At 42.9% G+C, this 26,193-nt stretch overlaps 3 protein-coding genes across 5 annotated transcripts in view; 1 reads left to right on the forward strand and 2 right to left on the reverse strand.

The window, feature by feature from the left end:
- The window catches only part of LOC112162260 (glycogen phosphorylase, brain form), a 9,028-nt gene extending 7,929 nt beyond the window's left edge, over positions 1 to 1,099 (reverse strand). Inside the window, exon 1 of one of the 2 annotated variants that reach the window (XM_024298032.2) lies at positions 726 to 1,094. In XM_024298032.2, the coding sequence (XP_024153800.1) occupies positions 726 to 971 (246 nt within the window). In that variant the 5' untranslated portion in view covers positions 972 to 1,094. Of the gene's footprint in view, positions 1 to 725 lie in introns of both variants that reach the window. The other variant, XM_024298033.2, reaches the window with a different exon arrangement.
- Positions 1,100 to 2,674: 1,575 nt separating this feature from the next.
- Positions 2,675 to 12,447, forward strand: LOC112162222 (tubulin alpha chain). 2 transcript variants are annotated; one of them, XM_024297970.2, is made up of 5 exons: positions 2,675 to 2,692; positions 2,759 to 2,981; positions 3,056 to 3,204; positions 3,290 to 4,216; positions 12,346 to 12,447. In XM_024297970.2, exons 1-5 carry the CDS (start codon positions 2,690 to 2,692, stop codon positions 12,391 to 12,393), a joined length of 1,350 nt encoding a protein of 449 aa, XP_024153738.1. In that variant the 5' UTR covers positions 2,675 to 2,689; the 3' UTR covers positions 12,394 to 12,447. The 2 variants fall into 2 exon arrangements, with proteins under 2 accessions (XP_024153738.1, XP_024153737.1); XM_024297969.2 differs by lacking the exons at positions 2,675 to 2,692; positions 2,759 to 2,981; positions 3,056 to 3,204; positions 3,290 to 4,216 and adding exons at positions 10,124 to 10,266; positions 10,897 to 11,119; positions 11,202 to 11,350 and having other exon boundaries at positions 11,419 to 12,447.
- A 652-nt stretch (positions 12,448 to 13,099) lies between these two features.
- Positions 13,100 to 24,083, reverse strand: gtf3c3 (general transcription factor IIIC, polypeptide 3). Its single transcript, XM_024297967.2, has 19 exons — positions 23,856 to 24,083; positions 22,651 to 22,723; positions 22,075 to 22,403; positions 21,889 to 22,012; positions 21,548 to 21,739; positions 19,564 to 19,729; positions 18,614 to 18,761; positions 18,402 to 18,552; positions 18,165 to 18,265; positions 17,922 to 18,093; positions 16,967 to 17,169; positions 16,051 to 16,152; positions 15,597 to 15,729; positions 15,291 to 15,516; positions 15,166 to 15,220; positions 14,960 to 15,095; positions 14,764 to 14,888; positions 14,535 to 14,687; positions 13,100 to 13,494 (listed from the first exon to the last, which is right to left on the reverse strand). Exons 1-19 carry the CDS (start codon positions 23,946 to 23,948, stop codon positions 13,372 to 13,374), a joined length of 2,805 nt encoding a protein of 934 aa, XP_024153735.1. The 5' UTR covers positions 23,949 to 24,083; the 3' UTR covers positions 13,100 to 13,371.
- Positions 24,084 to 26,193: the final 2,110 nt, after the last annotated feature.

The raw sequence follows: 26,193 nt of genomic DNA on the forward strand, positions 1-26,193 counted from the left end.
TATCTAGTTCATAATTATGTTAAAAGTTACGGTTTTAAAGTTTTAAAAAAGTAGTTTTAGAGTGTTTTAATAAATGTTTATCCTGTTCGGCCCGTGACCTAAGGTGTGTTTTGGATTTTGGTGATTGTGTTCGACAGCCCTGGTTCACACGCTCTCCTGCTAGCTTACAGCTCCTCACATCCTAACATGATCAGAAAACAAAGACGTTCGTGGATCTATTTGTCCACAGGTGGATCCATCAGAATCTGCTCCACTGATTCACAACGATTTGAATATAAAATGTAAAATGAAAACGTCCCAAGAGCATGTTTAAAACACCATTTCCCCTGGAGAGGGTCTAAGGGACAAGCTTCATTCCAGGTGATGAGGACCTCCTTTACGTCCACATCAGTTGCCGTGGCAACAGCAGCTGCTGACTCAGCAGATCCAGGTCCAGATCCTGAACTTGACTGACTGACAGTCTGCAGGTCAACACAGAGCTGCAGATGGAGCTCGAAAAACGAGAAGTTCCACAGAAGGGAACTTCTGATGAACTTTTTACATAAAAGGGGGAAAACAAACTTCTATTTTTTATTTCTTTATTAATTCCTTTAGTTAACATATTTTATGTGTGTAATCAGATTACAAAAACAGACCCGGTTCAAAGCCGGTTTCAGGGGGTGTAAACGCTCATTAGACCACCCGAATACAAGTTCACGGAAAGTTCCGGAACCAGCCGAACGTACCTTCGGGTCCCTCTCGTAGTAGCTCTGCTGGGTTCGTATCCAGCGGCCCACCACGTGGTCCCGGACGGTGTGAGCCAGAGCGAAGTAGTAGTCGCGGGGCGTGGCCACGTTCCGGTCCTTCACGAGCGTGAAGTGCAGATGTCGGTTAAAAGTCCGTTTGATCTCCGTGACGTCCGCGAGCCCCGCGATCCCGCGCACGCTGATCTGCTTCCGCCTCTCATGGTCGGTCAGCGGCGGCGGCGCCATGTTGGTACCGACCCGTTTAGAGGGGGGGCGTAAGGCACGACGGGAAGCGGCGAGAGAGCGCACTTGACAGGTGAAGCGACTGCACAGCTGTGCCCCGCCCCCGCGCGATCTGGAGGACAGGAGGAGGCGTGGCCTATGAGGAACCAGAGGTTTAAATTTCCAGCGGATGTTTTACGAAGAGTAAAAATGATAAACAGGAGGTCTCACTTTGATTTTTTTTTTGTCCAGCACAGAAGGGAGCTGAAATTTGCACACAAACTCAAGACAGTGTTATAGTGCCACCTAGTGGTGTTGTTAAATAAAACATTTCACAATCACTCATGGTTATGAAAAAGACTACAATAACTATAACAAAAATATGGGTCAGCATACAAGCAAGTCTCAATGAACCCTTTTATTAACCTGTAGATCATGTGTCAAAATCAAGGCCCGGGGGCCGGATCCGGCCCTCTGGGTAATTCTAAATTCTATCCTCCAGATCATTTTTGTTTTATTGTTATTAATGACCTGATGTTATCTTGTGCTCATTTCTAACTTTGACAAAACATATTTTTATGGAGAGTACAATTTTGAAAGATATTTAAGGTCTAAGTTGATTTATTCTGGAATTATATTCCTGCCTTTTTACTATTCATAATTTTAAGTTTTTTAGGCTATTTTGGAGTTTAGCTAATATTTCAGCTACATGCTAGCTGTTTGGTTAATTTGGGCTTTTTTTGTTGTTTGTCTTTTAGGTTATTTTGAAGTTTAGCTATTTGTTTCAGCTAGATGCCAGCTGTTTTGGATAACCTAGTTTTTTTGTTGTTTTTTTAGGCTAATTTGGCATTTAGCTAATATTTCAGCTGGCTGTCAGCTTCAGTGTTTTCAGCTATTAACTTCAGTTTCAGTCATTGGCTTCACTGTTTTCAGCAATCAGCACTAGCATCTTCAGTGGCCAAATTCAGCTTCCAGAATTCACACTAGCATTATCACAGGTAATGCTATATATCTAGTTCATAATTATGTTAAAGTTTTAAAGTTTTAAAAAATGTAGTTTTCAAGTGTTCAATAAATGTTTATCCTGTTCAGCATTCATGTCAGAAGACTCAGGGAGGATTTCTACTGTTGATGTTGCAAACTTCCTGTTTGTTCACACCTCAGGAAGGATTGGGGAGTTGATAGTTTTTTTTCCTCTTTTTTCTCTTCTTCAGCAACTCAACAAGCAAGAGTTCTGTGGAATTCTACCCCAAATCTTCCACATTTTACCCCACTGAATGAGTTTTTTATGCATTAAAACAATCCCAAATGTAATCAATTTGTTATATTTTTTACCAATAAAATAAAATATCGCTTCATCTTAGAAACAGATCAGTAATGAATTTGAGGAACAAAGTGGAGTCAAAAGGAAAACTCCATAGAGATCTCCGACCCCCCAGAGCTTTGAGTTTATTCATCTGAGTTGTGCAAACACTGAAACAATCCGTGTGTGTTCTGTTGCTAAGACCTGAATGGGTTTTTTCTCACATGTCACATGGACACGAGGTTATTCATTGTCCTTACTCACCATAAAGAGTACTGATGTGTGTCACGACATGCCTGAACTTGTGAAGGACCCCCTACACTTTGTTTGGCTCAAGGTGTCACCATGGCGTCTGGAGGAACTATAAGTACAGCAGAAATCTGCCCCGGCAGCAGAGTTCCTCTGCAGGTCTTCAGCGCCGGCTGCAGGATTTACAACCATGGTGAGTTTCTGCATCAATTAACTACTGCACTTCTAGACCTCAATGAATTCACCGACATCTTTCCAGAGAGAATGTATCTCTATCCACATTGGCCAAGCTGGAGTCCAGATGGGAAATGCATGCTGGGAGCTCTACTGCCTGGAACACGGGATCCAGCCGGACGGTCAGATGCCCAGTGATAAGACCATCTCGGGCGGAGACGACTCCTTCAACACGTTCTTCAGTGAGACTGGAGCTGGAAAACACGTTCCCAGAGCGGTGTTTGTCGATCTGGAACCATCTGTTGTTGGTAAATAAACAACAGCATTTTCTTAAATATTTTGGTCGGCTTAGTTTTGTGGAGAAGATGGTTTTTATTTTCAGATGAGGTCCGAACAGGAACCTACCGGCAACTGTTCCACCCGGAGCAGCTGATCACCGGGAAGGAGGATGCAGCCAACAACTACGCCCGCGGTCACTACACCATTGGGAAGGAGATCATTGACCTGGTTCTCGACAGGATTCGTAAACTGGTACGTCTTCTTCCAGGAGCTGAAATTTTTCTGTGGCAGAACACCGGTGTTCATGGTGGCTAAAGAAAGGATTCACTCCCTGCAGGCCGACCAGTGCACCGGGCTGCAGGGCTTCCTGATCTTCCACTCCTTTGGAGGAGGAACCGGCTCTGGCTTCACCTCTTTGCTGATGGAGCGTCTCTCTGTCGACTACGGCAAGAAGTCTAAGCTGGAGTTTGCCGTGTACCCGGCTCCTCAGGTGTCCACGGCGGTGGTGGAGCCCTACAACTCCATCCTGACCACCCACACCACCCTAGAGCACTCGGACTGTGCCTTCATGGTGGACAACGAGGCCATCTACGACATCTGCCGCAGGAACCTGGACATCGAGCGTCCTACCTACACTAACCTGAACAGGCTGATCGGGCAGATCGTGTCTTCCATCACCGCCTCCCTACGCTTTGATGGCGCCCTGAATGTGGACCTCACGGAGTTCCAGACTAATCTGGTTCCGTATCCACGCATCCACTTCCCTTTGGTCACCTATGCCCCTGTAATCTCTGCAGAGAAGGCCTACCACGAGCAGCTATCTGTGGCGGAGATCACCAACGCCTGCTTTGAGCCGGCCAACCAGATGGTGAAGTGTGATCCTCGCCACGGCAAATACATGGCCTGCTGCCTGCTGTACCGCGGTGACGTGGTGCCCAAAGACGTCAACTCTGCCATCGCCACCATCAAGACCAGGCGCAGCATCCAGTTCGTGGACTGGTGTCCTACAGGTTTCAAGGTGGGCATCAACTACCAGCCACCAACCGTGGTTCCTGGAGGAGACCTGGCTAAGGTGCAGAGGGCGGTCTGCATGCTGAGCAACACCACCGCCATCGCAGAGGCCTGGGCCCGCCTGGACCACAAGTTCGACCTGATGTATGCCAAGAGGGCCTTCGTCCACTGGTACGTGGGGGAGGGCATGGAGGAGGGGGAGTTCTCCGAGGCTCGAGAGGACATGGCCGCTCTGGAGAAGGATTACGAGGAGGTGGGGACCGACAGTCTTGGAGAGGAAGAGGGCGGGGAACAGTGAGAAAATCCTGCATTGTTTATGTGTGTCAGGAGTCAAAGCTCTGTCTCCTCCTCTGGTCATCGTCGGGAGCCATCTCCGGAGTACTGACTGCACTACATCTCCCAGCAACCCCAGTGCACAGTTCCTGGATGCCGCTCAGCTGTCTCTCATTTGCCAACCACCCACAGGACATTTAAGCACTACACAGAGCGAAGTGTAGTTTGTGCCACCCAGCCTACATTACCAAGCCGTTTTATTTGGATCTGATCTTCTTTTTCCAAGAAAATCTGTCCACAGAGAAAAAATATGGCGCTCGAAAATTAATAGCTACAAAAAAACATCATTTGCACCTGAAATCATTGGTCAGATGTCCTTGCACAGCACCTCTCGTTTTAAGCTTTTGAGGTTTTTTCCCTTTGACAAACCGTAATCTGTCCCATTTGACGCTCATCTTTTGCATACTAAACAGTTAGTTTATTCACATTTAAAATCTGAAAGTCCTGAAACGTCTTTAAAATATCATGTTTGAAAGGGTTTTCTAAAGTTTAGGTAATTTCCCCTTACGCAACCAGCTGAAGTTGTGAAATTTCCGCTTCTGGCTTGAGATTGTTTCTGGCGCCATCCAGAGGCCGTTCTCTGTTTCTGATCCTGCTTATTCTCTGACTGCCTGCCGCCTGCCCTGACCCTCACCTAGACTCTGACAACTCTACTCTCTTCTTAGATACTCCCATGCTCGTGATTGACCTCTGCCTGTCTGACCCTGATTTAGCTTTGTGGATGTTTGTCTGTGCTTAGTTCCTGTCTGAACTAATAAACCTGCTGCACATGGAACCAGCTGTCTGCCTGTTTGTGACAATGCATACCTGAATAATAAATGTTTAATAACTTATTGGTTTCTTTTACGCTAAAGATGTTAAAAAAACACAAAGAACCTCAAACCAATAAAACCCCTGAGCCTGTAACTCATTTGCTGCCATCAGCTGATAGCACAAGTGGAAAAAGGTAACCAGGGAAACCATNGGGGGGGGGGGGGTGTTACACTATACTGACTCAGCTATGCTCACATGCAAAGCTGGTGCATCATTAAGCAATTTTCTTTGTCAAAGACATCCATGGAGGTTTTTATTCCCAGAGTTAACTGCTATGTTGATCTCCAGAGATCGCTCCTGATGTCGGAGGTTTTGGCCTTCGCTCTGTGCTTTGTTTTTCTTTTCTGGCAGTTATCAAAGGTTTGCATTGCAAATGAATCCAGAGGAAAGCGCAGCGTTGATGCTGGAGTCACACCTGTCTGGGTATCGGTCCTCTGAAAGATTCAATTTTTAATTCAATTTTATTTATAAAGCCCAAAATCACAAAGAAAATTGCCTCATTGGGCTTCAAAATATGAACAATAGTTAAAAACTAAGGCTAAATAAAACTGGTTATCCCTGCCCTTAGACCCTCCCTCCCCGTAAGGAAAAACTCCTAAAAAAACAGATCATGAACTCAGACCAGAAATGGACTTAAAGTCCCATTGGCTATTATTCCTGGGGGTGTGAAATTTGGTCTCTGCATTTGACCCTTCCCTGGGGGGAGTGGTGAGCTCCAGACACAGCTGCACTCTGTAAAATTTGGTGGTTTAACTCCCCCCCAATCCAACACCATAACGCTGTCAAGCGCGGAGGCACTGGGTCGAGTTTTAGAGTCTTAGGTATGAGTCGGTGTGGATTCAAACTCACGACTTTCCAGTCTCAGGGTGGACACTCCACCACAAGACCACTGAGCTGATTCGAGAGGCTTTTAAATTTCACTTGCAGAAATATGAGACTTAACTTAAGGTCTGGTACTCATGTACATCTTTGTCTAAAAGTAGTTTATTGGCAATTTGTGGCAATAAAACAGTTGCTTTACAAGACGTTTCAGGACTTGACATGAATCTACAGCCAAAGACTCGAGACTTGACTTTGACTTTGCAAAGCAGGACTCAGAGCAAGAATCAGTTTTTAATATGAAGGCTGTGGTTCATGTCTAACCATCATGGTTCCAAATCAATAAAGAGATTCGCTTTCAAGTGAAAACTCACTCCGACAAAAATTATGTTTTGGTTCCGGTGGCGTTTTCCTGATAATGAAAGACAAATACAAATAATAATAATCTTTAAATTGCATTTCTGAGTATTTCTTTATTCAAATTATTGTGAACCAGAAGCAGACGAATTTCCTATTTCTCATTTGTGACATAGAAAATACACTGGGCGGGACCACCACCTCCGTGCTCCGCCCCCTTCTGATGCATCCACTTGCAGACAAATAGATCCATGAACGTCTTTGTTTACCTGGTCTGAGCTGGAATCTGGATCTAAACTGTACATCTGGAAAGAAACGATATTGCTCACCATTATGTAGCACTGCTAATGTTAGCTTAGCTTTGGGGTGTGAGGAGTTGTAAACTGCCAGGATAACAGACAAACAGAGAACTCTTGGTGATCTTTGATGGGAAGAGGGGATGGGGTTGCTCTGATGATCCCAACCCCAACTTAGATGTTTTGCAGAAACTAGGTTCTAGAAAACAACGTTTTATTTCTGGCTAAAACAGACCACTGGGAAAGCTTTAAAAACAGCTCAGGAGATCATAAGAGAGGAACTTTAATGAGCAAATCAAAACAAGGATGAAAACTGCCTGTCAAGGCTGTAGTTCTGAGCACCGTTAGCTACACACACACTTGACATTTGACAGGCATTCAACAACAACTTCTCGTTTAGCCCATGGTGCTCACACTGCACTAGAAGGGAGGGGCTTCTTCTTCTTCTTCCAGTGTGGTTTAATAGTGGATAGCACACGGTGTTAAGGTGCATTACCGCCACCTACTGGCATGGAGTGTGGGTCAGAATGTCAACCCAGTAATTCCCTTATATTTTAGTAATTAATTTTGTCTCCTTCAAAAAAGAAATCAAAAAAGGAAAACAGCTGGTGTTACTCAAAATATCTGTAATTCCCTATTTTATTTCTTTCCCCCCCGCCTTCGCCCTTCAGTAGCCGGGTTAGGCTCCGGCACCCCCGCGACCCCGAAAGGGACAAAGCGGTCAAGAAAATGGATGGATGGATGGATTTCTTTCCCTTCAAGACGTCCTTTCATCTACTGTCTCTGAACAGAGAACTTCCCACAAACCATCAACACGTTTTTATCGTTTTCTCTGCAACCCAAAAATCACATTTTTCCAGGAACATGTTTTTCCAATTTTAAAGAGATTGTCATTAAATTGTGTGTGACCAAATCTAAGTCTGGACACAATTCTACTCTCTAGTCTATTTCGTCCAACATACCCCATCTTTCCAACAACCCTCTGGATTCTGCACCACCTTCCTTTATTATCACACTCACATCTTTTTTGCCATCTGACAAAAATGTCTTCCTTCACTAGACTTTTCCCCTCTTTTTTGCTAACAGTAATATGTATATCAACATCAGGCTTTTCAGCTGCTTGTTTTGCGTTTCTGTCCACTAACTCATTTCCTGTAATTCCTATGTGTGCTGGTATCCACATAAATGCAACAGAGTCCTGCTGATTGTAAACTGTATAATGTCTGTCCATTTCCATTAAAAGCAGGGAAAGGCTTCTTCTTCTTCTTCTTCTTTTCCTATGTTTACCAGCACATGTCCGCCACCTAAGGTTAGATAAAGTTTAGTGTGAAATGTCAAAGTGGTGCAAATCTTGTTCCTGACTTTTTCTTACACAACTGTATTCTGATACATGAAAGACTTGGTGTTGTATAATGACAGCAAAAAAAAAAAAAAAAAAATAATGAATTTCACCTCTATGCTCAATTTTCACTTTTTAACCTAATTCTGAATAACAAAAAGGCATGAATATAATATATAATAAGTCAACTAAAACCTTAAATAACTTTCAATATTTTACTCTCCATAAAAATATATCTTGTCAAAATGATACAAGTTAGAAATGAGCTCAAGATAACATCGGGTCATTAATAACAATAAAATAAAGTGATCTGGAGGGCCGGATAGAATTACCCAGAGGGCCGGATCCGGCCCCCGGGCCTTGACTTTGACACGTGTGATTTAAAGGCTGCTTGGTTCCCCATGTCAAATGCACCTGAGGATTTCAGTCACAAAGGTGCAATAAGAGGTGTCGCAACAAAAAAAGACACTTTTTGTTTTTGTTTTTTAATAATCAGTGACATCAGAAGTTTTTAGGTTTCTCCGCTTTTCTTCCCAGGGCTGGTGATAGGATTGTTGCCTTGAAAAGAAGCCTCTCACTCCAGCTGAAAAAACACACGTTTTGATGGAGTTTCAGTGAAACACCAGAAGTGAAAATCTCCTGTTCAGCAAATGGACTGAGAGAGAACCTGGACTGCTCCTGTCACTAGGAACTGAAACAGATCTGATCACGCCGTCCAGCGCGTGCTTTGCCTTTCCAAGCCCAGCAAACGTTCAAACATGAACAGAATTTGAATGTTACATAACAGAAATTCTTTGGAATTAGACCTGCAAGGCTTTGTGGAGGTTCAGGTTTGTGTTCTGGATAGAACACGCTGATCTTTTAATCTGCTTTTCTTGGCTTCGTTGTTGCTGATAAAATTAATAAACAGATTCTTTGTTGATGAGTGACGCTTTCAGTCAGTTACTGGATGCTGCTTTTAGAAACGTTTCCATCTTCAGGGGTTTAGTAACTTTTGTAGAATCTATTTAAAGAATATCATCACTGGTTTTTGCATCCATCTTCATTTCATAACCAAAAGCAGATCTACATTGAAAGACAAACATGAAACTCTAATGTGAGAATGTTGAGTTTTGCTTCAATCAGTAATAAAATAATAACGAGGCATAAATCTGTGTAGAAAAAGATAAAACTGAATTTTTACAATTTTTTCTTATTCATTTTAGGAATGCGTGTTTTTTTTCTTCATGATTGTGACTGTTTTAATTTTGATGGTTCCTGTTTTATGTGTTCCTGTTTTTCCTATTTATGATTTTAATTTTGCTGAATTGTGCATCAATATGGGGACCTATTTATGTGTGAGTGTAATGGATTTGCCGTTTTTAATTTGATTTCTAGTGTGAATCCTTTTTAATTTTGATATTTTTCCTTTTTTCAGCATCTTAGCTGATTCCTTTCTTTTTTTAATAATTGTTAATTTTCTTTGTTTTTCTGGTTTTTCTGTCAAGTAATTAGTAATATGACAAATATACACCAAAACTAAAAAACAAACATTTTTAAAGCTTTTTGTTTTGTGTCATACATATCAAATAGTTTTTTTTTCTTTAAATCAACAATCATGGTTTTTGTCATAAACATTCAAATGTGACTGCCTCACAAACATACCTGAAACTGTTATTGTTGATATCATGGTTTACAGTGGAGGCATTTTAAATGAAAGAAATAACACATAGATGTGTGTTGGTTTGGTGAATAATGTAACAAAAGTTTGTTGCCAATAATTTAAATTTCTTAATCTGTAACTTCAGCAAACATTTTTGTAGTAAACTGTATCGATTTGATAACAGAAAAGGTTTTTTATTGACATAACTCAAAAAACAATAAACTAATTGTACACAGAAAAGAAAAGCATGTGAAACCATGGGGGAAACCATTGACTGCAAAAATAATTGTTATTCTTATATACAGTCAATGGGTGAAACAGATGGAGTTCTTCTTCTAAGTGTTTTTTGGTGGTTAGCAAACAAATGACAGGCGCACTACTGCCACCAACTGGAAGAAGGGAGAATTAAAAAAAATTTCCTCGTAAAATATTGACAGTATTCTTCTTTTTCTCGACTTTTTTCATAATTTTTTTAAACTTTATTCTCATTTAGCTTATTTACATATTTTATAGTTGCCCTGAAGCTCGGTCATAGCAGCTCAACAGCTCAACACTCTCCCGCCCGCTGGAAATTCAAACCACTGATAGCCACGCCCCTCTCCATAGGTATAAATAGGAGTGGGTGTTCTTCCGCTCACAGACCGCCTTTGGAGCTCGAATCTTCAACTTCGAACGACAGAGGAAGAACTGCTCTCTGAATCATGGTGAGTTTCAAGAAAAAGTACTTTTAAAAAGTTTTATGCAACCGTGGGAATGGGTCTTAGTGCCTTTTTAAGCTAAAAGAATATTTTTGTTTTTAGTTTAAAATTGTATTTATTTATTTCTTTTTTTGAACCGGCTCCACTATTAAATGATCGAATTTGGTATTATCGACCATGAAAACCGGTATGACGACGGAGCCATCAGAAAAAAATAACGGTTTCAAGATGAAGCCCCGCCCGCCCGCATGAACGTTTCAGAGGCGGGAGGAGGTTTTTTGACTGCGTGGAGGAGTGCCTCCATTTTGGCTTTCTGCCGGCGGGCGGGGAGGAAGGAAGGAGCAGTCACGTGGCCCGTCAGCTCGATTTGTGACGTTGGACTTTCTCGTGCGGTTTTCACTTGTTTTAGTGAAGAGACTTAACATAAATGTTTATTTATTTATTTTTGTGACACATATGGGCATACGAATAATAAAATAACAAATTTCTTAGAAGTTTATTAAAACTTTTTTTTCCTTTTTTCTCCCCCCATTAAGATGTTTGTATATTTTGACTATAACTTTGACATGCTAGAAGTGTAAACTTCCTCCAATTGTCACACTGATGGTCTTGTTTGTTCTTTCCTTCTGTTTGCAGCGTGAATGTATCTCTATGCATGTCGGCCAAGCCGGCGCCCAGATGGGCAATGCCTGCTGGGAGCTCTACTGCTTGGAGCATGGCATCCAGCCTGACGGGCAGATGCCCAGTGATAAGACCATCGGAGGAGGAGACGACTCGTTTAACACCTTCTTCAGTGAGACTGGAGCCGGCAAGCACGTTCCCAGAGCGATATTTGTGGATCTGGAGCCGACTGTCATTGGTAACTTTCCTTTCTTCCCCCCATGAGGATCAACTTTAGTGAAGAGCCAACGAGTGTATCTTAAAATGTGACTGTTCTTCAGATGAGGTCCGAACAGGAACCTACCGCCAACTGTTCCACCCGGAGCAGCTGATCACCGGCAAGGAGGATGCGGCCAACAACTACGCCCGCGGCCACTACACTGTGGGGAAAGAAATCATCGACCTGGTGCTGGACCGGACTCGCAAACTGGTGAGTTTCATCTCAAGAACATGTCGTACAGACGGCACATGGTGCTAAAACTGAACCTCCTTCTGCAGGCTGACCAGTGCACCGGGCTGCAGGGCTTCCTGATCTTCCACTCCTTTGGAGGAGGAACCGGCTCCGGCTTCACCTCTCTGCTGATGGAGCGCCTCTCTGTCGACTACGGCAAGAAGTCTAAGCTGGAGTTTGCCGTGTACCCGGCTCCTCAGGTGTCCACGGCGGTGGTGGAGCCCTACAACTCCATCCTGACCACCCACACCACCCTAGAGCACTCGGACTGTGCCTTCATGGTGGACAACGAGGCCATCTACGACATCTGTCGCAGGAACCTGGACATCGAGCGTCCTTCCTACACTAACCTGAACAGGCTGATCGGGCAGATCGTGTCTTCCATCACCGCCTCCCTACGCTTTGATGGCGCCCTGAATGTGGACCTCACGGAGTTCCAGACTAATCTGGTTCCGTATCCACGCATCCACTTCCCTCTGGCCACCTATGCCCCTGTGATATCTGCAGAGAAGGCCTACCACGAGCAGCTATCTGTCGCAGACATCACCAACGCCTGCTTTGAGCCGGCCAACCAGATGGTGAAGTGTGATCCTCGCCACGGCAAGTACATGGCCTGCTGCCTGCTGTACCGCGGTGACGTGGTGCCCAAAGACGTCAACTCTGCCATCGCCACCATCAAGACCAGGCGCAGCATCCAGTTCGTGGACTGGTGTCCTACAGGTTTCAAGGTGGGCATCAACTACCAGCCACCAACCGTGGTTCCTGGAGGAGACCTGGCTAAGGTGCAGAGGGCGGTCTGCATGCTGAGCAACACCACCGCCATCGCAGAGGCCTGGGCCCGCCTGGACCACAAGTTCGACCTGATGTATGCCAAGAGGGCCTTCGTCCACTGGTACGTGGGGGAGGGCATGGAGGAGGGGGAGTTCTCCGAGGCTCGAGAGGACATGGCCGCTCTGGAGAAGGATTACGAGGAGGTGGGGACCGACAGTGTTGGAGAGGAGGATGAGGGAGAAGAGTACTGAAGTGTCTCAGATTTGTTTCATGTTTGTGATAATAAAGTTTTCTTGAGGCAAAAATGGTTTATAATCTTTTTTCTGAAGTTCCAAATGTGTTTGAAGCTGTAAATCTGAAAGTTAGCTAAAACCCCTCACTTACTTAACATCAAGCTGTTAGCAAGCCCCTCCCACAAAGTACATGGTTTGTGGTTAAATTCCTGCTGCTTTATTACAAATGTCTTTAGGCCAAGAGGACTGTTCCTGTAGATGTAGTGGACTCTCACTTAACTCAGGCTGAAATGAATCACTCCACCTGTAGTCACACTAGATGGATCAGGATGTTAACATTAATCTATAAAACTGCTTGGCTGCCTTTGATCTTTCCCCATTGGATTTACAGGGACAAACTAAACTTGAATATTTTCAGAGTGCAGATACTTGAGTGGTTTTACATGGGTTTGAAATATGAATTTTTAAATTGTTTTTCCTCAAGTCTGATATTTGACAGATCACTAAAGAGAAATGCAGATTAAGAATCCTTTAGTTAAATGAGTTTTTAGTTTTCATCTAAATACTAGCCCAGGACCTTTTTCTCTAAAGTCTTTGGAGAATAAACATGAGTACAGGATAGATCTTCTGAGATCTTAAACTTTGTCTCCAAATAAAGGTATAACTAGTTTTGATTAGGACGATCACAACCAAAAATAGAGGAAATTATAAATGCAGCAAAGAGTTTAAATGCAAAATGGGTTTATTCAAATGTATATCTAGTTGGCATAAAGTGAACCTCAACTACCAAAATAAACCAGAACAAGACATAAAAGCAGCTGGTTCTACGTACAAATGTCCACCTGGAGTCCCGTCCAACAGGTGTGTAATACTTAACCCGACAAAATCAACATGTTTAGATGGACTAAAGCAGTCTGCAATAATTTAACTTCAGTAAAAAAATAAAGTCCAGATTTGTAGACACTTGAGGAGCTGCGGCGTTTACCGCCGCCTCATCTACACAATGCAGTGCGTGTAGATGAGGCGGCGAGCCACGGTCATGTTCCCGCTGGCCTGGTAGATGAGCGCCAGGTTGAAGGCGATTTCCCGCCGCAGATCCACCTGATCGTCTGCGATGCCCTGAGACGTCAGAACAAAGAACAGGTGAGTGACACCTTGATGAATGACGATCCCAGAGGTCATACGGCCCGATCACAAGGATTCCCAATAAAAAAAAAAAAATGTCAAATTTGTATTCCACAAATTATATATATATTTTATGATTTTACTGTTACAGAAAGTACAGTTCTTCCTTCTGTGGTCAGTCAGAAACTCCTCCTACTTTTCAGAGGTCATTTTCACACCTTCAGGGACCCCAAAGGGGCGGGGCTCAGCTCCAAAAGCAATATTTGAAACCCAAATAAAACAAATTGAAAAAAAATATTAGTGTTTGGCCAAAAAACTTTTAAAACATCCTAAACTTTTAGCTATTGTAAAATACATTAAATTAGTTTCAGCTTCAAATTTTCTGTTTTTTGTTTCAAACTCTAAATGTCAATTAAAAAAAATTTTTTTTCACTTCAACTCTTTTTTTTCCATTTTCAAAGCTGAAAATTTCAGTTTCAAAACTTTTGGCCCCGTAGTCGCGCGTTGGGGGCGGGGCTAACACAAAGAAACAATCATAATCGATGAGGGTGCTACCTTCAGTCCCGGTGCGTTCACTGACTCTGAGAACTGTGATAATTACAGTCAGGAAATGGCTGTTTTGTCTGTACTTTCAGACAATAGAGTTGAACCCGCCACAACGGGGCCAAAAGTTTTAATACTGAAATTTTCAGATTCAAAAACGAAAAAAATGTTGAAAGTGAAAAAAAATATTTGAAAATAAAAAAGTTTTGAAATTGAAATTTTGAGTTTAGAAACCTAAAAGACAGAACATTTGAAGCTGAAATTTTATTATTTTAGAATAGCAAAAAGTTTTGGAAATTTTACTTTTTTATTTGGCTGAACACAAACATTTGTTTTTCAATTTGTTTTATTTGGGTTTCAAATAATTCAGTTGAGCTCCACAGAATCAGCCTCCAACTTCCCTGTTTGGTTTCCCTTCAAACACACTTTCGGGTCGATAGAATTTCTGGTAAAAGTGTTTTTGGTGGGGAGATCCTGTTGTTTAGACTCACGCTGAGTTTCGTTGCAGGAAGCTCCAGAGCCTTCTGGTAATAATGGATGGCGAGGTGCGTGAGGCCCATCTGGTGCAGCGCGCGGCCCAGGTTGTACATGCTCTCCTGACACTCTCCTCGCAGCTCCACGTAGCGCCACAGGAAGGAGAAGCCCTGAGGAGCACGAGGAGTTACCACCACACGGCGACGCTCTGACGGGGAAGAGCGTCGCCGTGGAAACAGAACCAACCTGCAGCACCAGAGCGTGGCGCTTGGCCACGAACTTCTGAGTCGCCATGTGGACGAAGGTGAGCCCCACGCAGAGGCTGTAGAGCGGGTTGTCGGGGTGGGTCTGGAAGGCCTGCACGTACTGACCTGCAACACCAACACCAACACCTTCACCACCACGCTCAAACGGGTACAAGCGGGCGGCGAGCGTCACGTACCCAGAGCGTGCTTGAAGCTGCCGGACACCAGGGCGTTGTGTCCACACAGCACGCACAAGGCGTGATTGTCGGGATACTTCAGCAGCATGCGCAGGGAGAAGCGGTGGTGGCGCTGGTGCTTCGAGGTGATTATCAGCTGCAATAACAACACAGAGCTGAGTGTCTCCGCCCACCTCCACCCAGACCGCCACGGAGGAGGTGCTCACCTGGTTGAAGAGGTTCCACAGCTGAGGGAGGTTCACGTTCTCGATCAGCATCAGCCTGTGGACACCAGAGCGTCCGTGAGCGCTCGCAGCAAAGCGACTGACCAGCTGTGGCCCCGCCCCCTGACCTGATGTAGTTGTAGGCCTTGATGTGGTCGTGGTTGAGGACGGTGGCCGACAGTCCGAAGAACTCCAGCTCCCTCCGCCGGGGCTTGTTGTCGTAGAAGGAGTAGAACTCCATGGCCGACTCCACCAGGAGCTCGGCCTCGCCGCAGCGCTGCAGCTGGCACAGGGTGAGGATGCAGCTCACCAGCAGCTGCCACCAGTCCTCTCGGGACAGCACGCTGGTTTTACCTGAGGGGCGAGGAAAACGCCGTCATTCCAGGGCTTCCCCAAAGAGTTTGGGAGCGTTTTCTGGAGCAGGACGGACGCACAGGTGTTGTCGGAATACGCCGTTTCGTGGTCAGAAATCTCCGGCAGCAGCTCCTCCACCTTCTGCAGCCTCAGGTGAGTCCCTCCCGCCAGAGGAGCCGCACGCACACACACCTTCGCCCGCTGCATGGCCACCTACGACACAAAAACCCTTTAGAGTCCGACCATCTCTGGATCCATTCCAGACCATTCCAGTCGTCTTTAAATATGACGATGTTGTTTTTAGTCAAACTCTAAAAACTTGTGTTGTTTAGAGCATGAGAGCTCTCTGTTTACACTCTTTCACAAATATGATCTTTTTCAAACTGGATTTTTTTTCTGCTTCTGATTTAGAACAATTTGATTAAATAAATATGTAGAAATACAATTTTAAGCTAAATTTTCTTTAACCGTGTCCTGCAAGATCAGAAAATGTAGAGGAGGGGTCTCCAAACCAACTGAGGAACGAAACACAACCTTGAGCAGCATGGAGATCATGGAGATGACGGCATCCAGGTAGTCGTGCAGCTGTCCTTGGGTCTTCAGGAGAGTGGAGCGATGCAGCAAAAGCTTCAACTCCTGCAGAAGCAGAACAAAATGTCCCTTCTCTTTAGACCGGGGGTCCCCAAACGTGTTCTTGTGAGGGTCACATGTCCGTTTTCTTCTCTAATGGTGTCGGTTTGTGGGCTAACAGAAAAAGCTAAAACTGAATATATAGCATTACCTGCAGTAATGCAGCTTGAATGCTGTAATCTGAATTTGGCTGCTAAAGATGATAATGCTAAGAGCTGAAAACGCTGATAGCTAGCTAAAATATTAGCGAAATGCCAAATTAGGCTACAAAAATGAATAAAATCCTAAATTAGCCAAAACAGCTAGCCTATGGCTAAAATATTAAACTCTAAATTATCCCAGAAATCCTTAGAAACTGCCCAAACAGCCGAAAAAAACTATCATAAAACAGCTGAATATCTTAATATCTGAAAGAGCTGAAGAGTTACAGACGACCAAAAAACGTACGGAAGAAAAATAATAATAAAAAAATAAAGAAAAAGTGAATTACTATTAAATCAATAAATATTCTGTCCTCTCCCGTCACAGATTCTGCAGAATGGTGGAATCAAAAATCATGTTCTATGTGGGTCTCCATCTGAGTCTCTTATAGTGTTTGGGGGGCCGGGCCAAATGTGGAGGTGGGCCTGATCCGGCCCACGGGCCGTAGTTTGGGGACCCCTGCTTTGACGTTTATCAACAGATTATTGACACTTCCACATTTCTGCTGGTTCAGACAAAAGCCGCACTAAACACGTCTGATCATCACCAGATGACTCTGATGAACAGGAATATCTGACAGAGTTGAAATGAAGCAGCGTCTCCTGAGCGTCCGGCCCACCTTCTGTGCCGCGTTCGAGTCCTGTGCCAGCGTCTCGCTGTCGTACATGGACTCCAGGGCTTTCAGGGCGCCGTCCATGTGACCCAGCTGCTGCTGCAGCGTCGCCAGGCACAGCCGGGCCTCCAGGTGCTGCGGCGCCATCTCCACCACCTTGCTGTAGCTGTCCGCCGCCGCCTGCATGTTGCCCAGAGCCTTCAGGCACTCTGCAGCACAGAAGCAGAGAGGATAGAAGCTGACGGTCAGACCCCATCCGGGTCACGGACTCTGACTAAAGTCACTTTGATGTTTAGTAAACAGCTGCTGTTCTATTAGCTCTGAATCAGGAGTGTCAAACTTAATCGCATGAGGGGCCAAAATCTAAAACACACCTGAGGTCACGGGTCGACCAGGATTTATTTATTGAACACTACATTTGTAAAATTTTAAAACTGTAACTTTGCAACATAATTATGAACTAGATATTTAGCATTACCTGAGATAATTCTAGTGTGAATGCTGTAAGAGGAATTTGAACACTGAAGATGCTGAAGCTGATAGCCACTAAAATATTAGCTAAATGTCAAATTAGCCTAAAAACCTTAAAAGAAAAAAACTTAGGTTAGCCAAACAGCTAGCATGTAGCTGAAATATTAGTTAAACTTCAAAATAGCCTAAAAAATCTTAGTAAATAACAAAATAGTCCAAAAAACTGCAGAATGTCAATTTTTAAAACTTGTAAAACTGTCACTTTTTAACTTAATGATGAATTGAAACTCATAACCCTCAGAAAAAGTAAGTTCTGTTGTTTTTGTCTCTTTATTTTAAAGGTTTTCTCTATTTTAATAAAACGAGGCTCTAAAATTCATTCTTGTAGATCATTTAACACAATGTGCATGAAAGCTGTGAACTTTTCCATCCATCGTTCATAAACTTCTCCACGAGTACACACTCGTGCAGAGACACTTCAGTGTCTTACCTGCATGTCGCAGCCAGACAACAGCCAAGTTGTATTTTTCAGAAACGATGAGGGCAGACAGCAGCGGCTGCGCAGACGCGTAGCGACCCTGCTCCAGGTACGCCTCCCCCACGTCCAGGTACAGGTCGCCGATCTCCTCCGGACTCTGCTCCATCAGCGCCGACACCAGCGGCTAAAACCACAAACAATATGAAAGTGTTTTCGGTTTTGAAACGTCTGGAGCATCACTGGAGCTCCGCCCACCTCCAGAGGGGTGAAGACTTGCAGGTTGATGAGGCAGACCAGCAGCTTGGCTCGGAGGTCCACCGGGACGCTGTCTGCAATCCGAACGGCTTTGATGTCACCTGCAGACAAGAAGAAGTTTGATCTGTTCTAAAATAAAGGAAGAGGACGTTTGTTCAGGATCTCCTTTTACTGCAGGAGTTCTCAGCCTCCTCGATGGTTCTTTGAGCTGCTCATGGACTCTGAAAACTGTCTCACTGTAACTCCCAGCAGTCTCTTCTTCAGCGGGATTCAACGCCGCTCCGTCCTCGCTCGTCACCTTCTTCTCGCCGGCCTCCTCCCCCTGAGACGGTCCTTCAGACGTGGCGCTGTCCCTCACCAGAACCACGTCAGTAAACTTGACCAGAACCTGGAAACCGACCTTCTATCAGCTCACGTTCTCTTTCACCGACTGAAGCGGACTCACGTACCTGCAAGGCTTTGCTGTGCTTCCGGCTGGAGATGTAAAGCTCAGCCGCCATGTTGACGAAGTCGTCCCCGACCAGACCGGGGTGTCGCGACAGAGCCTCCTCGATGACGCCCAGGGCCGCAGGAAGGTCATTGCTTTCATAGTAACTCCTGAGGCAGACGGCAAAAGGTCAGGATGACGTTTGGGAGAAAACCGTTTCTGGAACGGTTCCACCATCATTCCTCAGAGCAGCAGCGAGGAGAGAAAGCAGTTCTCTGATTGGATCAGACGAATGCAGAAGTTTGATACCAGCAAACGTGGAGCCACTCTGCTGAGGATTAAAAGACAAGCCATTTCAAGTACTTCCTGTTTGGAACACACGAGGGCTCACTCTGTCCAGTTCTCTATATACAGTAAATGTCTGATCCAGATAAAGAGGAAATAGCATAAATAAATCCCCTGATTTGTCCTGCAGTAGTGAGTACCTTGTAATACCACGTTTACCCCTCAGATATTTTTCATTTGAAATTTTGCACTGATTTTTTTTTTATTCTAATTTAGCAAAAAAATGAATAATTATAGCTAAACAATGACTAAATAATAACAGCCTAAAATATGGAGAAACTAGCCCAAAAAAATGATAAAATGTGTAATTAAGCCAAAAGAGTTAGCATAAAGCTAATATTAGCTAAGCTCCAAATTAGCCTAAAAAACCGGAAAAAATGACTGAATGTTGACATGCCGCTGCTCTGGAAGCACAGGTAGACCAGCACAGGTGGACCAGCACAGGTGGACCAGCACAGGTAGACCAGCACAGGTAGACCAGCACAGGTAGACCAGCACAGGTAGACCAACACAGGTAGACCAGCACAGGTAGATCAGCACAGGTGGACCAGCACAGGTGGACCAGCACAGGTGGACCAGCACAGGTGGACAGGTCTACAGGTAGACATTACTAGCGTGCATTTTTACCTGGCCATGTCCTTGGACAGCTGCATGAACTGCTCCCCGTCCTCCAGAGGAAGCAGCAACAGGATCTTCCGGTAGCCGTCCATGCACTGTTTGTGCTCTCCCAGGCGCATGTGGAGGCTGGAGCGCTCCCACAGGTAGCGCACGTTGGTGGGGTCGTACTTGATGGCTGCAGAAAGAGAGTCGAAAACATGAAGAACCCAGAACCTCCGGTAACGTCTGACAGACTCGTACGGCTGTGGTCTTTAGGTAAAACCGTTTACGGTGAATCTGAAGATCGACTGACCGGGTGGAGTTTGACTCTCCCTCACTGGTCGAGTGACTAACACGCCCCTCTCTCTCCTCTTCTAGGGGGTTTATCTCCATAGCAACCATTTATTTTTTGGTCGTCCGGGGGTGAAGAACAAGTCTGGGGCTTTTTTTAGGGCCAGGAATTAAATAAAAATAATTTAACTAATTAATCGCAAATTGGAAAAAATTAATCACAATTTTTATTTTGTAACATTATTTGATGACCACTTATTATCTCTGAATAATCACAAAATGAAATCAAACACAAAACTGTACATATAGAACATTTATTTTATAATGAATTATGTCAATCGATTAAAAAATTTATCCAATTATTCACAATGTTTACTAGGTACAGTTTATACGACAATATGCAGCTTTTGAGCAAAAACACGTCTGAGATGTTTTCTTCATTTTTAACGTCTGATTTTTTTAAATTTATCAAGAATTAACCCAGAAGTGTAAAATATGCACAAAACACATCAACAGAAAAGACAAGCAGAACTCTAAAGACTCCACTTTTTGTGGAAAAAATGATCTAAACAAAAAAAAATTACTAATATTAAAGTAGTAAAAATTGATTGAGTATTTATTCATTGATCATGGTATAAGTAGGATGATACTTGACCAAGAACCGCCCAGGCAAAGAGAAGGACAGTTTCTTCGCGAAGTGTAATTAGTTTGTGCTAATAAATATTAACGTGTTAATATTTCATCATCAACCGCATGCATTAAAGGGAACCAAACCCTAAACCAACTATTTTTGTCTGTTGACCTCCATAAACGTGCCTGTTGCCACATTTTTGACTAATTAAAATAAACATGTTTAATTCTTGAAATTTAAGTCAAAAACGTCTGTGTGCTGCCTCCTACAGGTTAAAACGAGGTATTACAGCTGAATTTGTGATTGGTCAACTGAAGTTTCAGGTCGTCATGCTCTCCAGCTGAAGTGTAAAAGCCCCGCCCATCTTCTTTGATTCTGTAACTCCCCCGCTCAGTCCGCCTCCACCAGCCCCGCCCCCTTTATTTATTTTTGCGTTTTTCAAATCTGGGCTGAGAATGGAGCCAGCCTCCAACTGCCCTGTTTGGTTACCCTTAAACGTTCACAGCCCTGTTATTTTTTTTAATTCGTCAAAACTACATTTTTGGATTTCCTGAGTTTTTTTGTTAGCCACGCCCACATTCCTAATATGTTCACATCGTTTGTTACATTGTTTCGTTCAGCTCAAAACAATTCATGCATTAAATGTTCACAACATTCAGGTAAAAAAATGGGAGTAACATATGAAAGAAAAAACTAAAACATTTCCTCAAGCAGTTTCTCGATGAAGCTCAGAGAGTTAGGAGGAGAAGGATCAAAATCCGTAAGAGTTTAAATTAGTAAAATTGAAAAGTTATTTGTTTGTTTTTTTAACTCGAATGTGAAATTTCTTTGGGATCAATCAGACAATTTTCTCCTGTAATGTGTAAAAATGTAAAAAAAATCTCCAAATTTTTCACTTTATCACAACATGATTTCAAAGCCATCCCATAATAATATTCAAACGTATCCATGACAAGTGTGTTCGGCTGTTAGTGGATTTTAAATGTTTTTTGATCGTTTCAACCATTTTTTGTTTTATATTCAGATTTTCCTCTCACCTGTACCAGGTGTGTGCACATGCTGGTGAATCTGAGTCTGTGGGGATGACCTGACCTTTGCTGTAGCAGAGGATGGCCTGGCGGACGTTGTTCTGTTCCAGAGAGATTTCGGCCAACCGGATCCACTCCTCGCAGTCGGACGGGTTCAGGTGAGCGGCGATCAGAGAGAACTGCAGAGCTTTGTCGCCGTTTCCCTCGTCTTCGTAGATCATGGCCAGCGTGGAAAACGGCTCGTAGGCCAGAGGAGCTGCAGAAGGTGAGAACTTTCAAACACAAACTCTGCATCGTCATTAGGACTGCCACAAACGACGATTTTAATAGTCAATTAGTCCTCGATTAGTCAACTAATCGTAGCAGCACCAGTCGTCATCGCTGCAGGATCCAGAAGCTTCTCACCCTGTCGGATGATTTCCATGCACATCAGGACGGCGGTGTCTTTCTCTCCTCGCGCGTAGCGGATGTTGGCTTCTCCCATGAGACCCCGCAAAGCCGTAGGAAGCTTGCTGCCGTGACGACGCCCCTGAGGAGATGCGAGTTCAGCGCCGGCTCATGCATGTGGGTGTTGCTGTGGGAGGGGCTTACCCTGATGTGCTTCTTGCTTTCCCGATTCAACTCCATCTCCAGAGCAAAAACATCTCCGACCGTCACGTCCTCCTCTTCCTCCTCCTGCTCCTCCTCCTCCTTGTCTGGTTTTTGTCTCCGCCTTGCTCGTTCTTTCCCTCGCCCACGCTTCTTTCTCGCCTTCCTGCTCTTTGCCTCACTGCTTTTCTCTTCTACTACAAAATCCTTGTCATCTTCATCATCCACGTAGCTCAAGGTGTCCTCTTCTTCTTCCTCCGATGACGGCGGCTCCACAGAGTCTCCCAGGATGGAAGCGAACGCCTGCTGGACTCCAGGGCTGACCTCGTCCTCTGAGAAGACGGTAGAGAGCATTTACACTCCTGCTCCTCCACGCTAGCATGACTCAAACACATAAAGCTCCAGGGAACAGTGAATGCATCGTTCAATCACATGACTCGTTTCCTGTAGGGTCAGAGTTCCTACTCTTCCTCATCCAGATGAACCTCCACGTCCCACCATCACCACTCTGCTTTCAGTCTGACGACTGAATCTGTGTTTACGTCACAGCCACACAAACAACGTACAAATCCACGTTACCGGGCTTCACCAGCGTCTGCGCAGACGAACACGGCTGAACGTCTTCTTCAACATCTTCAGCTCGTTCGGATTCCTGCCAACAGATTTTTATTTGTTTTAATTAAAAATACAATAAACAAATTCTGTTATACTAGGGGCTGAAACCTCCAACACTTTAAGAGCCATTTGGGTTGACGTTTCGCTGATCACAACCCAGGAGGAGCCACAAAGTCTCAGCTCACCCTTTAGAGAATTAAGACACTGGTTTGTATTTATGTTATTGTTCATATTATGATGCATAGAAATTCACTTTTAGCTTAAAAACATCAATAAAAATAACCCTTTTCAAAAGGCGAAATAACTTATCGCTTTTGACAAAGGTTCCTATGACTTCCTTTCAAAATAAGACTTCCTGTGTCACATAGGATCATCTCAATACAGCAAAAAGGACAATTTGAGTAAAAAAAACAGGTTTTTTTCTGTTTGTGGTGCATCTCTTCCAGAATTGCATATCTCTAACAAACCAAAATTAAATCCTTCTTTTCATTTTTTTTACTGTTTTTGAAGCATACGGGGACACCTAAAAAAATTCAATTTGTTCAAAAATAGAAAATCTGACTAATAACCTTTGACTATAAATTTTGGTTGTCCTTACTGATCTTAGATTGATCACAAATCTGTCAAAATGTTAATGTCATAAACTACAAACCGCTCTATTGATTGTTAGAACATCCCAGAGTGATACGTGATGTCCTTCAACTGTTTGTGAATGGATATAATAAAGTTTGAGTTCACTTTTTTCCCCACTATACTACTTATTATTATTATTTTTTTTACTTTAGTTACTGTTTAAAATTAAAAACTTTATTTGTTTTCAATCAGAGAGCCACAATGGAGAGGTAAGAGAGCCCCTGGTTGCAGACTCCTGGATTATACAAATATACATGTAACTTCAAGTAATAAAACACAGTTTTAAAAAAATGTTTAAATACCTTCATACTACGTAGTCAAGCTAACATAAAACAATGATGAAATAACAAAAATAGAGAATTAAAATAACTTGAAGATTTAAGGTAGTTTGATGACTTATCCTACCATTCCAATGACACATATGTAATACATTTAAATATAATTTTAATATAATATTACAAACACAAGAAAATGACTGACTGTAGTCACTTTACTAAAAAAATTGGTTCGGTTGTGCTGGACTCTCCGTGTCTCACCTCAGCTTTCCTCTCGTCTCTCCTTCTGTCGAACTCTTCAAAAGTTATTCGACCTTCCAGATAATCGATTAGCTCGCTGCTGAAAGCTGACATCTTCTCCTGCGGGGAAAAAACACCAGAAAAACGGGAAGTTTACGGTTGTTTTGATTCTTCAGGAGCTCGTTTTCCAGCGTGTGGCCATGTTTGGTTCCCTCTGTCTGACAGCCAATGAGAAGAGGGAGGTGAGACACAACATCCGGTCTGATGCTTCAACAATAGCCGCTTGACTTCTAATTACTGCCACCGGTGGTCTGGAGTGGAACTGCAGCTACAGGTTCACAGCTGGAGTCTGCTGTAATCTTGAACTGTTTAAAAATTAATTTAAAGTTATTAAGCTGCTATTGCAGAAAATCAAATTCATTTACTTGTAAATATTTTTTGTGTTTTATACTCTGTCATTTTTTTTGTATTCATCATTTTTATTTGCTCATTTATTTGGATAAAATTAGGTGAAAAACATGACAATTTTTCAAGGTACTGAACTAGTAATTTATTTAAGTCATAAGTTTTACCCCTTTGTTTTCAAAAAATCTTTATTTCACTTTTTTTTTAAATGTACAGAGATTCACACACAGTCATGGAACAAAGGAACAATTGCAAAAATCAAAAACATATATAAAGCTAAACAAAAATTACATAAATAAGCCAGACAGTTATTGAATATTTCACATACAAACACATGCGGATTGCTTTTTGTTTCTCAGAACTATATTACTACATGAGTCTTACTTTGCCTGATGCTCAACCAATACTCCACATTTGCTGGTTGGTCCCATTTTCAGTCTAAAACCCAAGAAATAGATTTCACATTTTAATCAAATAGAACCATTTTTGAATTTGGTTCTATATATTATTTTGTTCATGGCTACCTTTAACCCAGAGGTTTTAAATTTAGAGCTGGAAGGAATAAGGCTTAGAGAAAGACTAAAGATGTTACTCATGGAGGCCAAAGACATGAAGATGGAGGAAAATAATTCCCTTTGGCAACAACTAAAATGCTATTAAAGTAATAAATAAGCTAAGAAGGAAAATGAAGGTTCCTAGGAGGAACCAAACAGGAGCAGGAACAGAGGTAGACTCAGGAGCCTTTACTTCGAAAGTTGTAGTTTGAGTAGTTTGGACCACGTTTCTGAGCTTCCAGAGCCACGCCCCCTTCTGGCGATGGTGGTCAAATAACTGTAAAAGCCAGAACCGTGTAGAGGTACCCAAATGCAAGCGGTACCAGAGAAACAAGATCCGTGAGGTCATGACCTTTGGCGATAAAGATGGACGTTTGGGAGCTGACAGGCATTGACCAGTTGACTTCAGAGACACAGTCAGGAGAAAAATCTTTTTAATATTTTCTGCTAAAGCAGGTGTCTGCAGCCTAACGGCTCCGGAGCCGTATGTGGCCCTTTGACCTCTCTTTAGTGGCTCTCTGGTTGAAGAATTACTACATGTTTTTCATTTTAAAAACATATCATTTTTTGAACTATACACTCCATTTCACATAACAAAACAGTCAGATCAGTCAAACTTTATTCAACTAATTTACAAACACTTCAGGCTCCTGACTACATTACCCATAATCCTCCAAAAATCGATCAAGCAGTTTGGTATTGTAGTTTACCAAAGTTGAACATATTTTTGAGTACCACAGAAAACACAACCAGAATTCATACTTAAGGCACACTAGAATTTAAGGCGGATTGTCTTTTAAATAGTCCAATTATGTATTTAAGGTTCACTTAATTAGCACTCATTTCATTTTAGTTAGATTTACAGATTTTTGGCTGAGATCCACAAATATATTAAACCATGTATCGTTTTTTTTTTCTTAAATCACTCAAGACATCACACTACCTACTGCTATATTTGCTTCTTTGACATGATCTTATGTGAGTGCCTTTTATTTTGAAAGGAAGCCGTGTGAATCTTTGTCAAAAGTTATGAATTGTTTTCTATTTTAAATTAAAATGAATAAATTTTATCATGTGAAATGAACTATATTTATCATAATTGTGACCATAAGTATAAATCTGTGTGTTATTTTTTAAGTAAGACTTTCTACTTTCTATCACTTGACATGACATTTAGCTTATAAACTACGTTTCTTCGCTGGTTAGTCCTCCTGATACTCCAGCTGCAGCAGACCGAGCCTGCATCTGTTCCCATGACAACGGGTATCAAATATTAAATTTCTCGTAAAAGAGATTTAAACATTAAAAATCTCAAGATAAAATAACTAATAATTGAATTAATATTTATTTGTAAGTGACTGTTGTAGGCAGGATAATGCCCTTTGAGGTTTACATTATCA

The sequence above is a fragment of the Oryzias melastigma genome, linkage group LG15 (assembly GCF_002922805.2).
Source record: "Oryzias melastigma strain HK-1 linkage group LG15, ASM292280v2, whole genome shotgun sequence".
Lineage (NCBI taxonomy): Eukaryota > Metazoa > Chordata > Actinopteri > Beloniformes > Adrianichthyidae > Oryzias > Oryzias melastigma.

Excerpts from the sequence above, each read along its gene's own strand:
- LOC112162222 (XM_024297970.2), top strand. Across the intron at positions 3,205-3,289 it reads TCGACAGGATTCGTAAACTG|GCCGACCAGTGCACCGGGCT; the intron begins GTACGTCTTCTT and ends CACTCCCTGCAG. Across the intron at positions 4,217-12,345 it reads TGGAGAAGGATTACGAGGAG|GTGGGGACCGACAGTGTTGG; the intron begins GTGGGGACCGAC and ends GATTACGAGGAG.
- gtf3c3 (XM_024297967.2), bottom strand. The coding sequence starts at position 23,948 with ATGTCAGCTTTCAGCAGCGAGCTAATCGATTATCTGGAAGGTCGAATA. Across the intron at positions 18,266-18,401 it reads AGAGACTGCTGGGAGTTACA|GTGACATCAAAGCCGTTCGG; the intron begins GTGAGACAGTTT and ends TCTTGTCTGCAG. Across the intron at positions 13,495-14,534 it reads TTCCTGCAACGAAACTCAGC|GGCATCGCAGACGATCAGGT; the intron begins GTGAGTCTAAAC and ends CTGACGTCTCAG.